Raw genomic sequence first — 20,444 nt, forward strand, 5'->3', positions numbered from 1 at the left:
ACACATTTATTCTGTCATTATTTGTACTAACACTTTGATTCACATTTCAAGGTTCTTTCATGAGGGTCTGGATGGAAGTCCTTCATTTTCTGAATTGTTGAAATATTTAGGAACATTTTTATCTATTCTATATATTTTTTGCATATTATTTTCTATTCATTACATTTTTGCACCCCATTATATAGTATTCTTTATTTTTTTGGACCATTTTTCTGTAGTTCTGGCCCATTATTCTCTATTCTGTAGACCGCATCCAGACCCTCTCTCATGGTTAGATTCTGGTCTTAATATTATTAATATTGCAGTCAATACTTATTTCCCAAGGGTAGTCATAATTTCTATCTAATATGAAACAATTCTTCTTCTTTCTGTTTACTTTAACCAGCTGTTATGGAGCTCATAAACATAACTTTTGATTTTTAGCTGGATTTCCATGGTAAAATATCTGTTATTAATTTGGTGTTGTACAGTGGGTGGCTGCCAAACAGTGTCCATTTAATTAACTTGAAAACACTTTGATTAATCTTTTCAAATTTAGATATGTTGTTTCCTGTGACTAAATGAAGGTCAATTTCGATTTTCATGGTTTTAGTTTTTATCGTTGTTGAGTTGTTTGAGTAGCGAAAAGTGATACTTAGAAAGTTGTCGGTGCAATAACTTAAAACTGCTTTGACGAAATCTTTTCAAATTTAGATATGTTGTTTCCTGTTACACAACTTTAGGTTTTATTGTTGTTGAGTTGTAGACCTTTGAATAGCTAAAAATGATACTAATAGATTGATTTTGGCCTTTCCATTTCTGAACCCTACAAAAATTCATTTTTTTGTTTGGGGTCCAGATTTGCAAATATCATTTCATGCAGGAAAATCCGGTCTGATGTCAATTTAACAGCCTGAAGTTTTTAAAGGTCTTTTTGTGGTGGACACTAGTATTAAGATTAAATTGGACGTTTGATATCAAAGGCCAAAGAAAGCAGTTTCATGTGAACTTTGGGCTTGTGTTTTCGACCTGCATCTGATTTTGCCTCATATACTTAAATATTCTTACTATAAACTGATTTTTTCATTTAGTGTTGCTTCATACCAGAACTTTGGTTAGTTTGAGATGCGTTTTTAGATTTACTGTGGATTCATTAATTTTCGTTGGATACCAAATTTCGTTGATTTCGTTGGTACAGGAGAACCACGAATTTAAATGTTCAACGAATTACAAATTTTCTAAAGGAATGAATGCAGACTTTGCCAAAACCACGAAATTAAATATCCACGAATATGCAAGTTTTCCTCAAACCACGAAAATTGGTACCCACGAAAATAAATGAATCCACAGTAGTTATATTTATGTAGTGTAATGTGGTTCTCTTTGCTATTACCACTTTTTTGTCCCAATTGCATTGCAGGGAAATTTAAATACTGGGCGTCTGTCCGTCCGATCGACTTTCTTAAAAGAGTTATGCCCTTGGAAATATTTAATTTATGGAAAATAGCCTCGTTAGCGCTCTCACGGGTACAATTCTTGCAAGAATTTTTATAAATCTTATTCTATAGGTTAATATCAGCAATATCTCGGACAAGTTATAATGGTGGACGATCGACTTTTTTAAAAGAGTAATGCCCCTTGGAAATATTAAATTTATGGAAAATGGCCTTGTTAGCGCTCTCACAGGTACAATTCTTGCCAGATTTTTATAAAACTTACACTATAGGTTAATATCAGCAATTTCTTGGACAAGTTCTATAATGGTGGACTTTTACTTTTCTAGTCATAACACTTGGAAATATTAAATTTATGGAAAATAGCCTCATTAACACTCTCACAAGTACAATTCTTGCCAGATTTTATAAAACTTATAGTATACTATAAGTAATATGCCCTTGAAGGTCTGTTTGAAATGTAATTTATTTTCGTTTACAAAATAATCATATATTTATAAAATGTTTTAAAGAACAAACAAAAAAAGTACTTTTTTTAGTTATTGCCCTTGGCTAGATAAAATATGTGCAATGCGGGGGACATTGGAACTCTGCTCTTTTATTTAATGAAGATGAAATACTTTTTTTAATATATTTACAGAAGCTCTTGCATCTGGTGCAAGTACATTTTTGGCATGTGCAAAAAAGCATAAGAGACAATCTTGGTGGACAAGGTTTGTGGTAAGAAATGGACATTAACAATTGCTATTAAAATATTAATTTACTCTTTTAGAAATAATCGTCCTTTTTATTTATTTGAAAAGTGACATTTGTCATTTAACTATCTTTTTAGCTCAATTAGCCAAATGGTTCATAGGTTATTTAGTATAAACTTTTTGTCCCTGCCAATCAATCAAGATCAACATCATTACTGAAAATAGAACATAAGGTATAAAAATGCAAGTTGTTTTCTAATATCTTGAAAAACAATTATAGATGGGGAAAATTTGTCTGAGCAAAAATACTTACATGTAAATTCCTATCTAATTGTCAGATGACTCTTTGTAGAAGGTATTGCCTTAAATGACTGTATTTGACAAAGGAGGTATGATAAGAGTTATTATCAGTGTTCCCACTGTCTGTATTACTCCCTTCAGCTCGTCATAAAATTGCATATCACAGCTTTGTGACATCAAATACTTTGACATGGCCTTAATAACTTTGACCAGGACATATCACCAACGTCACAATCTATGAATGAACCGATGTTGATAAGTTTAACCCGATTTAATCACGTCATCTTCTGGATTGAACTGGTGAAGCAAAGAAAACACTTGTTTCTAACATGCAAATACACATATAAAATCCGATAAATCGATTATTTGATTATCTGCATCTTTATATTGTAAAATATCAGTTGTTCAACACATTATGAACTCTTTTTGAACTGGTTTGCTGTGCTCACTGGACAAAAAACTTTAAACGATAAATTAGCAAATTAACAACCAATACTGGATCTAAAAAATGGCAGTATGACTTGTATGTACAAGTACCCGGCCACGTCCACTTGTATTTGTAGTATTTGTATTTTTATCCATCTGATGAGTTAAGCCTCTTTCGACTGATTTTTATAGTTCGTTCTTATGTTGTACTGTTACACCACTGTCCCAGGTTAGGGGGAGGGTTGGGAACCCGCTAACATGTTTAACCCTGCCACATTCTGTATGTATGTGCCTATCCCAAGTCAGGAGCCTGTAATTCAGTGGTTGTCGTTTGTTTCTGTGTTACATATTTGTTTTTCGTTCATTTTTTGTACATAAATTAGGCCGTTAATTTTCTCGTTTGAATTGTTTTACATTGTCATTTCGGGGCCTTTTATAGCTGACTGTGTGGTATGGGCTTTGCTCATTGTTGAAGGCCATACGGTGACCTATAGTTGTTAATTTCTATGTCATTTGGTCTCTTGTGAATGATATATATTTTATTCTTATTTTTCTTATGTAAATAAATAATGTGAACCTGGTACTGTAGGAAAAAAAGACATAATATAGGTAAGATCCTGTGAAAATTTCACAAAATGCTGTCTTTGGGTGCAAAGGAATTGATATATATTTTAGTAATTTGTTTCTGTATTTCTTTTCATCAATATTTTATGTTTGTATTTCAGCCAAGTTTGCCAAGTTTTTCATGGCCAAGCTTCTTAAAAAGCAGTAAGTACAGAATGAATGGGTGTCAACTCACCATATATTCGTTGGAGCTTCTCAATATTTTAAATGCCGTCATCAGCGGGACATATTATGTAAACTGTTGTCCTTCTGTTTGTCAACATGCAATAAAAGATTTGAGAATGATTTGATCAATCAGTGAAACCATCTCACCCTGAATATGCATGAAATAATTGCCACTAGATGTTAAGCAAGCAACAATGGATCAATCAAATCTATAAAATGAAGAAGTCAAGCACATGTATAAAAAATGTATTCATAGTCTTTGATTTTGGTTCAAAAGAATATGTTAGAACAAAACTTAAAAAAATTATATGTTGCATCTAAAATCTGATGATATTTGATAATTCCATGACAAAAAAAAACTGAATGACAGTTTTAGATAACATTATAGGGTTCATAATCCACATTATGATTTATAATGCATAATAATTATGATAAAATTATAAAGTATTTGTCAAATATAAGAAAAGTCGTATCATTTACAAATATTGAAAAATTCATAAATGACAAATACCAGAACTTTGTATAGAATGTTTGAGTCAAATATTGTGTTTGGGGTATAGATTACAAGAAATTTAATAAGAACCTTTATGTCACTGCCTTGATAAACAACATATATATATTATGCATTGATCTTTAAAATAAAACCAAGTTCAACTGCACATACATGTATAAGCAAAGGGAGATAACTCCAATTGAAAATTGTTCACAATGAAAGTTACCCTTCAGTTCTCACAAGTATTTTGATTAATAAAGGATATGCATGATGCATTTGTTTGAGTACTTAGAAAATCTGGGAATAATTCTGCTTTATATATGCAGAGGCTACTGAAGATCAAACACAAGTACAGATTGAAGAAGAACAAGAAGGGCAAGGGTCAGAGGATAATGATGACTCATATACAGATGTTCCGTCATCAAATAAGTCGACAGGAGATAAATTGATGGACCTTGTATCACAACAAAATTTTGACGGATCCTGGGCTCCAACTCAAAGATTGGCTACAATAATAAACACTACAGAAACAAATTTGAAGGCAAAATACAAGGTAACGGTGTAATGCTTTGTCATCTCTTAATAACGGAAAATAGAAACTATTTTTGTTGTTTATTTTAAAGATGGTTGGACTTAGGTAATTGATTCGATATTACAGGAATTATTAACAGAAGTAGAGAGTGCAAATCTATCAAATGGGACAGACAATTTACAGTAAGAAAACAGAACTTTAAGATATAAATAGACAATTGCATTTACTTTATTCTAGTAGTTTATCTCTGCTGTGTAAAGGCTAGACTTAGAGATTGGGGTTTACATCACAAATATGAAGTCAGTCTGTTACTTTTATAAACATTTATGGATGTAAGGAAGTCTTTCAAACAAACAATGGTTAAGTGGCTGTCATAGTTTGCTGTCTGTCATAGTTTGCTTTCTGTCATATTTGTTTTTTTGGCACATATCATTGTTCAAATTTTTTCATGCCAGTGTCATATGTATAACTAACTATATTGAATATATCACAGAATATATATATATAAAAGCTCAATCTAAAAAGAAATAGAAAAGAAATTAAATTGATAAAGGGTATATGTTATATTAGAATTGTAATTTGAACATTTAAATGGCATGTAAAAAGCCCTTATGCAAGTCCGTTCCTGTGTATGAAAGTATGTGCATATCGAATAAAAAAAGTATGGTGAGTTTAATACTAGAGGATTATAGCATTGTCTGACAAAAAGTATGTTTATTAAGACATAGTCATTTTATGCTTCAATAACCTTTTTGATTATAATATGAGATTTACAAAGCCAATTTGGCTATCTCTTTAATTGTAGACTACTGGTACCTGTGTTTTGAATTTGACTTTGACTGTTTATTGAACACCCAACAAGAAGAAAATGTCTTAATCTTTCTCTTTCAATGAGTTATCTGTGCTTACATTTTATATACTTTTAGGGAAGTGTTTGGTGTACAGCAATAGTGATCATTTTCCTGGAGACCAATTTCAGTCATTGTAAAGCAGAATGGGGTATGATTTGTGACAAGGCAATTCAATGGCTTACATCTCAAGAGAAGGATGGGAAAACTGTTGATGAAATTTTACAGGAAGTCAAAGAGTCCAATATTGTCAAAATAATGTGAAATATAAATATAATGTAGTTAAACCTGTCTAATGTAACTCTTTTGGATCCCAAGATATTATATCTAAATTTTACCAGTATTTGGTTCAAAAAAGTTTAGGATAATGGTTTGTCTTTTCACCAATTTTCTTTTTCCATGGATTTGTCTTGAAATTTCTTCTACTCATCTTTGGTAACTAAAAATATGGATATTCTTCGTTATAAAAGAAATCATTTGAAATAAGGTATACACCTTCCTCATGCGTAGCTCTGATTCTTTTTCAGAGATAAGCTATACTTGGGAACTTTTCTTTTTTATCAGCTGTTCCTAGTTTGCATTTAGTTTTGGATTTACAAAAATTTATACCTCAAGCATCACTGAATAAACATTACATGTCAGAAAGGTCATTTGATTTATCTGTTTAATGTTATTATTACTGTCTGTAAATTACTAAAGAAAACCATTTGTATGTAAGATGTCAGAATCCAGTTTAGACAGATTAGCAGTTTATGAAGGGTTTGATTTAGTCAGGTTAAACTGTATTTGTTAAAGTGTAATATAGCTATGTGACTCAGTTCCATTTAATGCTTTATATATGTGCAATTTAGTGCTATCAGTCTTTCATTTATAAAATAGTTAAAGTATATACCCTGTAGCATTGTAGTTTATATGAAGTATTTATGTATCTGTGTTGGGATTCAATTATTGGTTTATTACATTATTTAAAACATAAATATTTTAAAGCCCAACCTAGGGGCATTATGTTTTCCGTCCGTCTGTCCCGCTTCAGGTTAAAGTTTTGGGTCAAGGTAGTTTTTGATGAAGTCGAAGTTCAGTGAAGTTGAAACTTAGAACACATGTTCCCTATGATATGATCTTTCTAATGCCAAATTAGAGTTTTTACCACAATTTCACAGTCCACTGAACATAGAAAATGATAGTGCGAGTGGGGCATCAGTGTACTATGGGTACATTCTGGTTTTTGGTGATGTGTACACTGTGCAGGATGTGCCCTTTCTAATATTTCCCCTTACAGGCCTTTTATTTGACATATTTGTAAATTTCTCATAAAATATTTTAAAATAATTTTTTATACAATTTTTGTCTCACATGCAATCGCTAGATTTTGTGATTCAATCAAATAGGCTAGACGCCTCTGTGTTAACAGCTTATTAAGAAATTTTCACCCTTAATTTTAGAAGTAGTTGTTGTTTCCTAAGAAAAATAGTTGATGTGTTAATAAGTTAACATGAACTTATTTTTATGTTATAAGTTATTATATGTAAAAACAACATGCTTCAAAATACTACTCAAGAAAACTAAACAAAGACACAGGAACCCCAACGAGAACCAGAGAGACATCTTCATTTTTCTCAAAAATGGATACTAAGAATAGTATCACTCACCTCAAGTTAATATAGTGACTTTTCTAAATTAATAAAGATGTTAAATATTTTAAAGGACATTAGCTACAATTTAGACAAAAAAGAGGATGAGTTTCCCAAAATTGTTGCATGTATATTTCTGTATTGAAGATACTGAACATATTAATTTTTTTAACTAGTTATAAATAATTTACAACATTTTTTTTTATATATTTTTTATAGTTTTTATTAGTGTTATATTACATTTTTTTTAAATTTTCATATAGATTTGTAGATGTTATATATTTTGTAGATATTTTAATTTATTAAATTTGTTAATTTTAAATTGTTTTTTGTCTGTTTGGGAAATACAAGTTTTGCAAATTGATGATTTATAGCCTTGCTAACAAAACAGAGTTGGGTTTGTATTACTGAACTGTTAAATTTTAATGGTATATATTTTGACAAGAATGCCTTGTTAATCCATACTGAATGTGCTGCAGGGACATAGTAATAGTCTTTGTCCATCTGAAAGACACTATATTTTTCAGATATCAATAACTTTATTTAAACTTAATGGAATGTTATGAAACTTGGACAGATTCTTCATGATCAGATTAAATGGCATTTGTTTTTTAATGAATTTTTATTTAACAACTCTTGCAGAAGTTCAGGGGATTTGACCGTATTTTTTTTTACTTGTGACATTTTGTGAACTCAACTTGTCTAGGACCATTTAACATAAAGCTATGATACTTTGTATAATTGTTTTTCATGAAGTGGAGTTGACCATACTTAAATGTCTTTCTGATTTGACCATTATTGTTGGATAATGCATGAAAAAGAGCTTTCATGGGACTTTAATACTTGCTAGTATTGTTTGTCATCATCTGTTGTTGATCATACTCAATTATCATTTTGATTTGACAATTCCTGAGGAGTTGAGGGACTTTGACCATTGTTAACACAATGACACTTTGCAATCTCAGCATATCCATTTTAAGACCGTTTACCAGAAAGCTTTAATACTTTAAGGAAGCTATAGAAATAAGAAGATGTAGTATGGGTGCCAATGAGACAACTCTCCATCCAAGTAACAATGTGTAAAAAGTAAACAATTATAGGTCTAAGTACGGCCTTCAACGCAGAGCCTTGGCTCACACCGAACAGTATGCTATAAAGGGCTATATGTCTTTCTGTGTAGTTCAGTAGACTATGAACCATTGTGATTTGACAATTCTTCTGGGAGTTTTATAACATTAACCATTTTTGTTTGGCATACCATGAAAGTGAGACATAGGGATTACAATCCAGTGGCAGTGTTGTAAACTCTTTGCTTAAAGCTTTATATTTCAGGGATAGAATACTTATTTATACAGTTGCATTATGTATGAAGTTTCTGTCTGTCAAATGTTATTTGTCTTTGACCTCATTTTCCTGGTTCAGGGTCTGCTTAAAACAAAAGTGCACAAGCTGAAATGTCTTTCCTGCTTTACTGACCATTGCTTTTATGTTAAAAGTTTTAAAGATAAAGGTTTTACCACAAGTATCCCATAAGTTTAATATTTTAAAAGATCCACGACAATTAGGTCAAGGCCAGATAAATCTTGTAAGAAAGACATGCACACCTCACAATTATTCCATACACCAAATATAGTTGACCTATTACTTATGGTAATTTGAAAACAGACCAAAACACAAAAACTTAACATTGACCAGAAAAGCATGAAAATGAGGACAAAGTCCGATTATACCTGACAGACAAACATGTACAACTTACAATCATTCCACACACCAAATATACTTGACCTATTGCTCATTGTACTTGACAAATAGACCAAAACATAAAAACCTAACAATGACCAATGAACCATGAAAAAGAGGTGATGGTCAGATGAATCCTACCAGCTAACCTTTAACCCTTACAATCATTTCATACATCACAATATAGTTGACCTACTGTTTATAGTATCTGAGAAATGGAACTTTTCACATAACTTTAACCTTGATCACTGATCCATGAAATGAGGTTGAGGTCGGTTGAACCCTGTCTAATGAAAATCTAGACGTTGCAACAAATTCATATACTAGATATGGTTCCTATTACTCATAAAAATGAGAAATTAACATGACAAAAAAACTATAATTTTTTTCAAACAGTCACCATGAAAAATGCAAATAGGACAGACAGAAACTTTGTAACATAAGGTATCTGCATACAAGGTATGAAGCATCCAGGTCTTCTACCTTCTTAAATATAAAGCTTAATACAGCAAGAGGCTCTCAAGAGTTTGAATCGCTCACCTGTAACTTTTTGCTTAAATCTTTCAGCAATGAATAATTTTGCTTTTCAATATATATTAATGAATGGCTTAAAACTTCCGTTGAAATGTTTTTTGTACCTCGCATCAGATTATCTCTAAATTTAAATGCTTTGGTTTTTGAGATATAAGCCAAAAATTGCATTTTACCCCTACGTTCTATTTTTAGCCATGGCGGCCATGTTTAATAACCAAAATCTGCAAAAATTTCCTTAAAATTACCAATTTAGTGGCAGCAATCCAACAATGGGTTATCAAATTCAACAGAAAATTTCAGGGCTGATAGAACTTCACCTAATGAACACTTTAACCCCTGTGAGATTTGCTCTAAATGCTTTGGTTTTTGAGATATATAAGCCAAAAACTGCATTTTACCCCTATGTTCTATTTTTAGCCATGGCGGCCATTTTATTTGACGAAATAGTAAATAAAACACACACTTTATTCTAGATACCCTAAGCATCATTCAGCTTAAGTTTGGTTGGAATTGGTTTAGTAGTTTCAAAGGAGAAGATGTTTGAAATAGTTTACACCAGACGGACGACGACGGACACCAAGTGATGGCAAAAGCTCACCGTTCCTTCGGAACGGTGAGCTAAAAAGTACACACTGCTGTCCCTGAATAGTAATAGCTGTCTTGCATGCTTTGACTTTCGTGGCAGGCAACACAAAAACTATTTTTATGCAACGCCGTAGTGGAGGTGGCATTAAGTTTTACCCTTGTCCGTCTGTACATCAGTCCGTATATACATACGTACGTCCCAAAGTTGGTTTCTGTTCTCTTAACTTTAGTTTGCCTCAACCAAATGTAATGAAAATTATACACAATGCTTATAACCACAAAATACAGATCAAGTTTGAATTTTGGTGGTGTCACTTTTAGTTATGCCCCTGTACAAATGGAAAAATTGCTGAATTTTTCGTTTCCTTTCTCTAACTTAAGTTATCCTCAACCAAATATTATGAAACTTATACACAATATTTATTACCACAAAACTCAGATCAAGTACACATTTGGGTAGTGTCACTTTAACCGTTCTTCAGTTATGTCCCTTTATAACTTTATATGATATGCAAGCAGGGGCATCATCTGTGTCCAATGGACACATTCCCCATTTATTTTGAAATGTGAATACCTGGTTTTATGAGTAGCAGGATAACTATATTTGGAATATAGGGTCCTGGGAAAATCTACTTGTCCGTCAGTTGGGTTCACCTGGGAAAATCTACTTGTCCGTCAGTTGGGTTCACCTGGCCTCATCCTCATTTCATGGATCAGTGATCAAGGTTAAGTTTTCGTATTGAAGTCCATATCTCAGATACTGTGATCAGTATTAAATTAAACTATATTTGGTATATGGAATGATTGCAAGGTGTACTGGTCTGTCTGGCAGGTTTCATTTGACCTTGACCTCATTTTCATGGTTCATTGATCAATGTTAACTTTTTGTGTTTTAGCCTGTCTCCTGAATACAATAATATAAAGATAATGTTCATGGTTCATTTATCCATGTTAAGTTTTTGTGGTTTGGTGCCCTTTTCAGAAACTATAAGCAATATGAAAACTAATATTTGGTGTATGGAATGATTGTAAGATGGACATCTTTGATTATGTCAGTTCAAATTTATTCACATCTTTTCAATCCTCTAGGTGATTTAAAAGTTGACATATTAATGGATGAATTGGTATTTAATTATGTCCAGTGGCAAATATTGCATTGTTACAATGACAATTGGTATATTCACTGTCTATTGTTGAAGATTATGTATTGACCACTAGTGTCTGTTAATTTTTGTGTCCTTTTGGATACTATTTCAGTGGTCAATACCTCATACCTTCTTCTAATCATATTAGTTTCACTCTAGTAAGGGGTATTTCATCAGGACATTTAGTTGGTTACTCTCTCTAGATCTGTATGTGGTTTACAGTACAAATCTTATATGTTTGGTGATAAAATTATTTTCCTTCTTTTAGAATTAAGTATTGTTGAAAAATTTAGTAATGATATTTTAAAAATATACAGGTTGATTGATCATTGATCAACATGCAGCAACAAAAATTATTGAATGTGAATCTGTTTAACTCCAATACATGTTAATGTACCAGTCTGAAAGAAGTGTTGTCCTGAGCTATATCTGTGCATGTTGTTCTTTCAAAAACATGATGTTGATATGGAATCTTTGCAAGACTCTGTTTGGTGACTTAACTTCCAATGGCAAATATTTCATGCATGATTAGGGTGAAAACAAACTCTACACCAGGTATCAGATTTAGCGTCCTCATTCTGACTGGATGTGGCTGCAAATTTATACATGTGGGACAACCAACCAAACGTCAGTTAGGGTTTTACTGCCAGTCAAAAGAAGACCAAGAGTAACTATATTTTGTATTTACCATTCATCCTTGGGGTTATTTAGAGCTCGACATATCGTAAAGACCCTTCTGTATTATTTAAGATCAGATATTGACCTTCAGATGTCTATTGTGGGCTTTTTGTTGGTCAGTTGAAATACATTTATGAGTAATATAGACATTTTTTTAGTTTGTTAACTATCTAATTGCACTTAATCAAGGTTGAGACCTTCTAAAAGTAAAGTTGATCTAGCTTGATTTTGGTGTTCTGTAACTCCTCTGGTTGATGTTTCCTACTGTTTTAATGATTGATTTCTCAAACATTTGGTCTTGACTGTACCTAATAATAGATTTCGAGGTGTTTCTGCACATTGACATTGGTATTATACATTTTTCAATCTTTAGTTTTCTGTGTAGTGTTATGTAGACTGTTGCTTGTCTTTTCAGTGTTTTCTTTTGCACATGGTGTTGTCTGTTTGTCTTTTACTTATGATTTTTGGATACCTCAATGGTATCTTATCCCCCTTTATTTACTGTGGATTCATTATTATTACTGGGGTATTAATTTTTGTAGATTTTGTGGGTACAGATGAACCACAAATTTAAACATTCAATAAAGTGCAAATGTCCTAATGGGTGGTATGTAAAATTTGTCAAACCCATGAAATCAAGTACATATGAAAAATTGTTTTCTCAATACATAAAAATTGGTTTTAACGAATGTAAATGAGCCCACAGATTAATACTTCACAACAATAAATATGTTGAGCAGCAATTGTTTGTCAATAAATGATAAGAAAAATACTTCAAAGTGATTATTTATATTACAGTACGTTTTCTGTACATTTTAAATACATATTTATACAATGTACATAAGTTTTTTTTACAATAATAGATAGATAGTGCTAAGAACCAATTCACTTCATTACTACTGATACACTATTTTATAAATTTTTCTAAATTTTTGGTTAAGAAATATTTACAATGTAATTGCAATAGACCATAATAACAGTTGATAATCAAGCACAGATTAATCAGATAAAATATGTTTCATATTGCATCACAGCTTTTTCAGTTTTTTTATAATGCCTGAGGTAGATTTCATTTGTTTTCATACTATGAAATATTTAAGTATGCAAATGCCTTACCAATGGCAGATATGGCTGGAAAAGTTGATTATTAAATAAGTAGCAAAAGTTCACAGTAAATAATTAACTTCTTCGTATGAACATTTGATTGGTGAAGTTTTTGGTTTTAGTACTAAGAAAATATCACAGATAAAAAATATATAACATGTATTATATAACAAATAAACGACCATGCATAATTATGATCATGATGATCTTTTAAAAGATGAAATGCACATCTAAATTGAGCTCTATGGTTCATCACAACCACGAATTAAAAAAAAACATGACCTTGAATTCTCACAATCAATGATGAAACATTATGAAGGTTAAATACACAATACAGTGATAACACATTCTTAGAATTTAAAAAGGTCTTGGCATTTAAACTTGGATTAAGAATTCTGATAGCTTAATAAATTATGCAAATTTAAAAATAGAAATCTCTTTTATTTCATGCATTTTTGTTTAACTATAAACTGTGACCTTATTGTTCATTAAAAAAGAACATTCACTTTATCCTGTAGAATAAATAATCATTTTTTTAAAAAGAAATGAAGAGTCATCTCCCATATATATTCAACTTCTTTTCTCTTCATAAAATTACTTCATATTTTATATATGCTTATGTTTCATCATTACAACTTGCTCTATCAGTTTTTTTTTTAGTATTATATTTTCTTTTTAGGGGAAATTTTCTAGCTTAATACTTAATTATATGCAATAACATCATAATTATGTCTCCATTACACATTCAACCAGAAAATTCTGATGTATGGCTATAATCAATATATTTTATTATTAGAAGTCTATTTTTTAGTTTAACTCATCAGCAAATCTGTGACTTATTCAATACTGAGTCTTAATTCATAACAAAGTTAAAAAAGTTTGATTCAGCCATTTTTTTAATCCATTTAACGATGAGCGCTACGTTGCATCATTGCTCGTCTCATTGGATGAGGTCGATCAACTTCAGGATTATCAAGACAAGATTTAAGTCTTTGTTGATATTCAAATTCAGCCTGCATTCCTAATCTATATTCGGCCTCATCTCTTTCAAAGTCTTGTTGTCTAAGTCTGTGATTATAATCTATTTGACCAGATAGATCATTTTGGTATTGACGATTTTTGTGCCAATTTTTCTCCATTTGTTCATATTCATATTTTTTGTTTTCTTCGATTGTCCTTAATAGTTCTACTCTTTCTCTTTCAGCTACTGCTTGTTTCTTCTCATTTTCCATCACTGAAATAGAGATCAAACAATTATTTATGAACCATGTTTACAGCAAGAAAGATTACAGAAACGTTAATATTTAATAATACATCAAAATCACAAAGAACTAAATAGAAAAACATAACTATGAATGTATGAATAGAACTAAATCATTTAAGCTTTGTCTGAAAGTTGTAACTTTAAATTACCCATGTAAAGTATGTTGCCTTCAAAGTAAAATTGAGAATGGAAATGGGGAATATGTCAAAGAGACAACAACCCGACCAAAGAGCAGACAACAGCCGAAGGCCACCAAAGACCTTTTCTTAATTAATTTTTGTCAAGCATGCTCAGACTAAGAGACAAAAGCTCTAAATTGATGAATGGTACATACACAGGGATAAAAGGGATCACCAAAAAGAACAGGAGTCACATATAGATGTTGATTTGATGAATTGATCATACACAGGGATAAAAGGGGTCACCAAAAATAACACAAAGTACAATGACCACATCAATCATTAACAAATAACTCACAAACAAACAAAGACAAACAACAAAAAACACCGCTTGGGTTATTTTCTAGCTTTTCAATGAATTTTTGGTTAAGTTAATGCACCAAATCTTTTCTAATTTCATATTGCATTTTTTTTAATCCAGATAATTTTTAAGATTAGCAATCAAAGAAGGTTTTTATAATGCTTTGACATCTTCAAAGTTTAAACCAATTTTTAAGCTGTTGTCCTGCATTTGGACCAGACTGTCTGATTTCATAATCATTTATGTGTATATATTTAGATACTATCTAATGCGTCTTACTATACGGTCATGAGTAATTTCTCATCAAAGCTTCATTTTGGTCTACAGATGGCTTACTTAAGGCATTAACATTAAATACTATGTCAAAGAGCAATAAGGAAACTTTATTAACTTCATGTACATGTATTGCAACTAATCATGCAAAATCTATTGTTATCTTACATCTCTCTTGTAGCTGTATAGCACGTCCCTGCAGTACATCAGCTAATAACTTTTTACGAGCCTCTCTTTCAAGTTTCCATTGATTCAAACGTTTCTGCCACATCTTTTCTACTTCCTCATGAATCAATCGTTCTAGTTCAATCTCCTTCACCATTTCTTCCTCCTTAAGCTGTCTGAGATATTCACGGTATCTTCTATCTTCCTCACGCATTTCTTTCTGTTTAAATTGAAAATGATAATAATGTAAGTTTCAGTGAAATAAGTTTAAATAGTTTTTTCCCCTCTGCATTTTGACTCAATAATAAAAAACATTGGCAGTTTATATTTCAGGTAATGATTGCCAAAGTTTAAATAAATATAACGTTTTTCTTATGTTTTCATTTAAAAAAGGATAAGCAAATATCAGATTGTTTTTAAACAAGATTTGGCAAAAAACATTGAAGTTGTTATGCTGTAGAGAAGTTACTTAATACATATGGTGGTTTTAACTTGAACTTAAAAAATACTGAACCAAATCTTTTACTGTCTGCATAATGTGTAAAATGAAATACCTTTTTCTGTAGTTGTTCCAATGCCTCATTCCTGGACTCCTCTAATAACTGTTCAAGAATCTTCAAATCAAATGCTAATTGTTCTTGTTCTAATTTGGCCTTCTTTTTCATCTTGAGTTGTAGAGACATATCTAACATATCTCTTGTCTCATTCTGTTGACGGACCTTATCTTCCCATGCTCTCTGTTCCTCAATCTTACGTAACATTTCTTGCTCAAGAAGAAGTTGTCTTTCTTCTTGTTTGAGACGTTTTTCTTCTTCTTTCTTTTCTTCCAAAGCTGCCATTTGTAATCTGAGCACCTTTCAATATAAATATTAGTAGATAAAACCTTAAACTACATTCACTAGGGAAAAGTAATATTTTAACACAAAAGTAATAATTTATCTTGGGTTATCTCCCATTACTGATATTTTTAACAACAATCTACTTGGTTGGTTGTAAATTTTGAGAACAATTGTGAATTCTAAGAATTTTGAATTTTTTTTCTTAATCACATTGACTCATGGCATTTTGAAATACAGCTACCAAGGTAAAATATATTATATGATGTTCATAATCGTTAATCATTACCTTAAGTACTTCTTGATTTCTTTCGTAAGTTGCCTTAGCATCCCTCTCCTCTCTTGCAGCTTTAGCAAGTCTATCTTCTTCCCATAATTTGGCATACATTTCTTCCTCAACTCTCTTGGCTTGGTCTAATTCATCCTTCACTCTTAGTTGTTCTAATCTTTCCACGCACACTTCATCTTGTTGGCGTTTAGATAATGTTGATCGCAGTTCTTCACATTGATCTCTGGAAAAACAATAATTTATAAATAAAAAGCTGACGGTTGTAGAAATGAAGTAGAAAAAAATGAATTTTTAATATAATGTCAATTAGAACTCTGAATAATGAAGGTTTAAATTTATATGTATTAAATCATGTAACATTAATAAGACATTTCTTCATATCATTTTTTTAAATGATCTATTAAACAAACAAAAAACCTGGTTAAGCAATATTAAATTTTCATTGCTGAATTTTTTACATTTGCCCTTTCCCAGCCTTGAATCCTTCATGAAAATATAACACTGAAAGTTCAATCTGTAAGATTTCAGTTAATATTTTTTTCAGAATATTCTACTTGCTTGTAATTTTAATACTATTACTACTTGTACTAAGTGTATGAGATGGAAATGCAAATCAACTGTCAACAGAAAGTGTCACCATGTTATGTTGAGCAGGAAAAAGTCATCTTACAATTTTCACTCGATTGACAGTTGAAATACACACACATAAAAAATGAGTTAAAATTACCTGAACTGTTGGTCATATTTTTCCTGTACATATTGTAGTCTTTCATCCTCTCTCCTATCTTTTAGGAACTTGGCTCGTTCTCTCATTTTTGCCTGTCTTTCCAGCACAGTTTCTTCCTTTGCATCCATTTCTCTTAGGTACATTTGTTCCTCTTGTCTTAACAAACTTCTCAGTCTAATAAATAATTGAAGATGGTAATTAAAAAATAAAGACCAATTAAAATCACCAGTAATCTCATGCTCATAAAAGATATATATTTAACTATATTTTGTTTTACATATATGCAGTTAGGTCAACAACTTAATGATTTTCTGAAGAAACAGCAAAACAATTATAGAATTTAAACAATAAAAAATTACATGTATATGAAATAATTGCCATCTCATTTTATTTTAACATCTTCTCTTAGGTAACAGCATTAGTTTCCAAAAGATATTTTGGTGACATGGAGGATGTTTAATTAGCGAATCTCTTTGGTAAAACATACAGAACGAAAATTTTTGGTTTCTTTATATACATGTGCATGTACCAATTATGATGTTTATGACATCACTGGGATGCCAAAAATATTGACAATATTAGAAATTTGTGCAATCCTAGTAAAATAGGGCACATAGGCCAAACAAATTAAAAAATACTTGCTACATGTACCTTCTTTTAAAAAAATAAGGATTGGTAGATACCAGTAACAGCAGTAAGTTACTTAATTGCATTTTTAATGACATTTTACAAAGACTATATGAAGGATAGATTAAAATAATAATAAAAAAAGAAGAAACGAGACAAACACAATACACCAATAAACCTTTGGTTTGGGTGACTTAATAAGAAACTAGAAAAAAAAACAATGTCTCAAAACTTTGTGTGGGAGACTTAATAATCATGACAGCAGAAATCTTCATTTAAAAAAAATCAAAATTCTTTATGGGACACTGAATCACCTGTCTAGTTTGATGCAATAATTGGCATCTGGCATGGTCTTTTCAAAACAAAGTGTAGTATTCTCAAAAGCATCATTAAAAACAAACCCTTAATAAATTCAATAGTTACAGCTTAATTTTATTACGTAATCATATGAATAAAAGGAAAAAACAGGATATACTTCCATGAGACTATAACAGTGCAACAAAATACATCAAAAAATACTTCTAGAAAAAAACTGGGATGATTTAAGGCTAGACATACATGTATGTTGACCTGAAGATGTCTATGTTAATTTTGTGTTGCTGTCTCAATGGTAAAGTTAACACAATGTCTTAACTGGAAAAGTTTAAAACATACTTGTCTCTTCTGTCTTCAACAGTGAAATGATTAGCCTGGATAAGACCTTCCACTCTTCTTCTAGTCGCATTTAGTTTTAGTTTTCTGTCTGTTGTTCTTTCCCATTCATTTTTTATGTCATTGAATTCCATATTTTCCATATTCTTTGAGTAGGCTGCTAATTTGTCTTCTTTTTTCCTTCTTTCTAAAATCAAATACTCTGGTGGTCTTTTGTTTGGCGGTCTTGCCATCTGTAAATAAATTGAGATGTCATTTTTCATGAAAAAAAAAATAAATCAAAATCAAACAGTTTTTAAAGGATATATCTAGTAATCGTTCTACAGTACATGTAACTTAAGATATTATTTTTAATACTTATATGGGTCATTCCATTTCATCAATAATATTTTGTGTTACAATTTTTTAAATGAAATTACAGTACTAGAAGGCATGTTTATGTATTTTGTAAAAAATATCTCCGTACTAACAACAAAATCATTATATTTAAATTTACCTGTGTACGTTATTTTATTTAACACCATTTTGTCCAAGGTTATAGTCTTTTTGACATTGTGTCATACATGTAGATCAAATTTATTCCTTCAGTGCATGTTTACTTGTTTTTGTTAATGTGTTTTTTTGATTGAGTTAAGCCATTTCAATTGATATTTTATAGTGTGTCTTTCTATGTTGTAATGTTACACTACTATTTCAAGTTAGAGTGAAGGTTGGCGCCTTTTAAAATGTTTAAACCCACTGCATTTGTTTGCACCTGTCCTTAGTCAGGAACCAGTTTCAATGGTTGTCGTTTGTTGATGTGGTTCTTAAGTGTTTCTCCTTTCTCGGTTTTATATAGATTAGACCGTTAGTTTTCCTGTTTGAATTGTTTTACACTAGTTATTTTGGGCCCTTTATACATGTAGCTTGCTTTTCGGTGTGAGCCAAGGCACTGCGAAGGCGGTATTTGACCTATAATTGTATACTTTTTACACATTGTGACTTGGATGGAGAGTTGTCTCATTGGCACTCATACAACATCTTCTTATTTCTATGAACAGTCACATTGTTCCTCATCAAGCAAATTTGTGGAAAAAGTCCTTATGGAGGAAGATATTTAGAATAAAAGTGTGTAAGACATAAGATAGATGCCCTAAATTAAAAAAAAAAATGTTATCCAGAGTGACCCTATTTTAATGAAGAGACCATACTACATGTACATGTATATTATATAAGAAGAGTAAAGCAGTCTCCCAGAATTTTGAAGAGGAAAAAGAGAGAAGGGAGAGGTGGATTTTCATTACTGTTTTGGTTGCATTGTTTTTTAAGTGATAAACTTTAATAAAATAATAATTAAAGTAGTTGTTATATTCATTTATTGGACACTGCCTAATTCATTGAAAAAGAAAGCTCCAGAAAACTTACTCCCAGTATGTATTAGATGGTTTGTTCCTTCAAGAACGGCTTGCATATCGCCAAGAGCATAACCATTGACCTTTTCAGCTGTATAGGGTTTAGTATATACCAACCCAGTTATTTGAAAACTTTTAATTTTTTATGAGTTTTATCTGGGTTTTTTCTTTTGATGTTCCATTTTGATGATTGAGGCCCTGTTGGTTTTGGGGAATTAATCCCTTGTCAGTTACCCAATGATACATTTTTCCAAAATTCAATAGTCAATACCATTGAAAAAAATTAAGAAATTCAATTTCTGTTCTCATAAATTACATTGTCTCATTAATGACATATGTCCAAAACATTGGTGTTCCCATAAAAAATGCAACACCATTTCTTCTGAAAATGGTCCATATTATTATTTCCTGTATGAGCCACTGAGTGCAAGATCCAATGTAAGAGAAATATATTGTGTATCAATTCCAAAGAGGGATTGCAATATAGATATATATATTATATAAACTGTTTGATATTGTAAATGTATACTCACAATTGCAACTGACGATGGCGTAGGACCCGTAAATTCACGAGTCCTGCGAACATGTTTTGTAATCATCATTTTGAATGGTTTATCTGCAACGTTATTGACAAAAATTTAGATGTTATAGAGCTGGTTTGTCTTCAATCATGGCCACAGTATTTACGGTATTTACGTATCCAGGAAGTGACGTCCCCAACAACATTAAAAAATGATGTTCCAATCCCGATAACATAAATATATGTTAATAATGATATGTGAAGCTTTTGTGCAAATATTTCATTTAA

At 31.2% G+C, this 20,444-nt stretch overlaps 2 protein-coding genes across 5 annotated transcripts in view; one reads left to right on the forward strand and one right to left on the reverse strand.

The window, feature by feature from the left end:
* The window catches only part of LOC127735724 (von Willebrand factor A domain-containing protein 5A-like), a 43,265-nt gene extending 35,796 nt beyond the window's left edge, over window positions 1-7,469 (forward strand). For 3 of the 4 annotated variants that reach the window (XM_052246003.1, XM_052246001.1, XM_052246002.1), the window contains exons 15-18: window positions 2,074-2,153; window positions 3,580-3,622; window positions 4,463-4,689; window positions 5,595-7,469. The gene's annotated coding sequence lies outside the window, so the exon portion shown is untranslated. The remainder of the gene's footprint in view (window positions 1-2,073; window positions 2,154-3,579; window positions 3,623-4,462; window positions 4,690-5,594) is intronic. The other variant, XM_052246004.1, reaches the window with a different exon arrangement.
* Window positions 7,470-12,602: 5,133 nt separating this feature from the next.
* LOC127735725 (cilia- and flagella-associated protein 53-like) lies at window positions 12,603-20,318 on the reverse strand. The gene is made up of 7 exons (XM_052246006.1): window positions 20,170-20,318; window positions 18,249-18,478; window positions 16,968-17,141; window positions 16,241-16,463; window positions 15,670-15,969; window positions 15,119-15,335; window positions 12,603-14,167 (listed from the first exon to the last, which is right to left on the reverse strand). Exons 1-7 carry the CDS (start codon window positions 20,236-20,238, stop codon window positions 13,839-13,841), a joined length of 1,542 nt encoding a protein of 513 aa, XP_052101966.1. The 5' UTR covers window positions 20,239-20,318; the 3' UTR covers window positions 12,603-13,838.
* Between the last annotated feature and the right edge of the window lie 126 nt (window positions 20,319-20,444).

The sequence above is a fragment of the Mytilus californianus genome, unplaced genomic scaffold (genome assembly GCF_021869535.1).
Source record: "Mytilus californianus isolate M0D057914Y unplaced genomic scaffold, xbMytCali1.0.p SCAF_3, whole genome shotgun sequence".
Classification (NCBI taxonomy): Eukaryota; Metazoa; Mollusca; class Bivalvia; order Mytilida; family Mytilidae; genus Mytilus; species Mytilus californianus.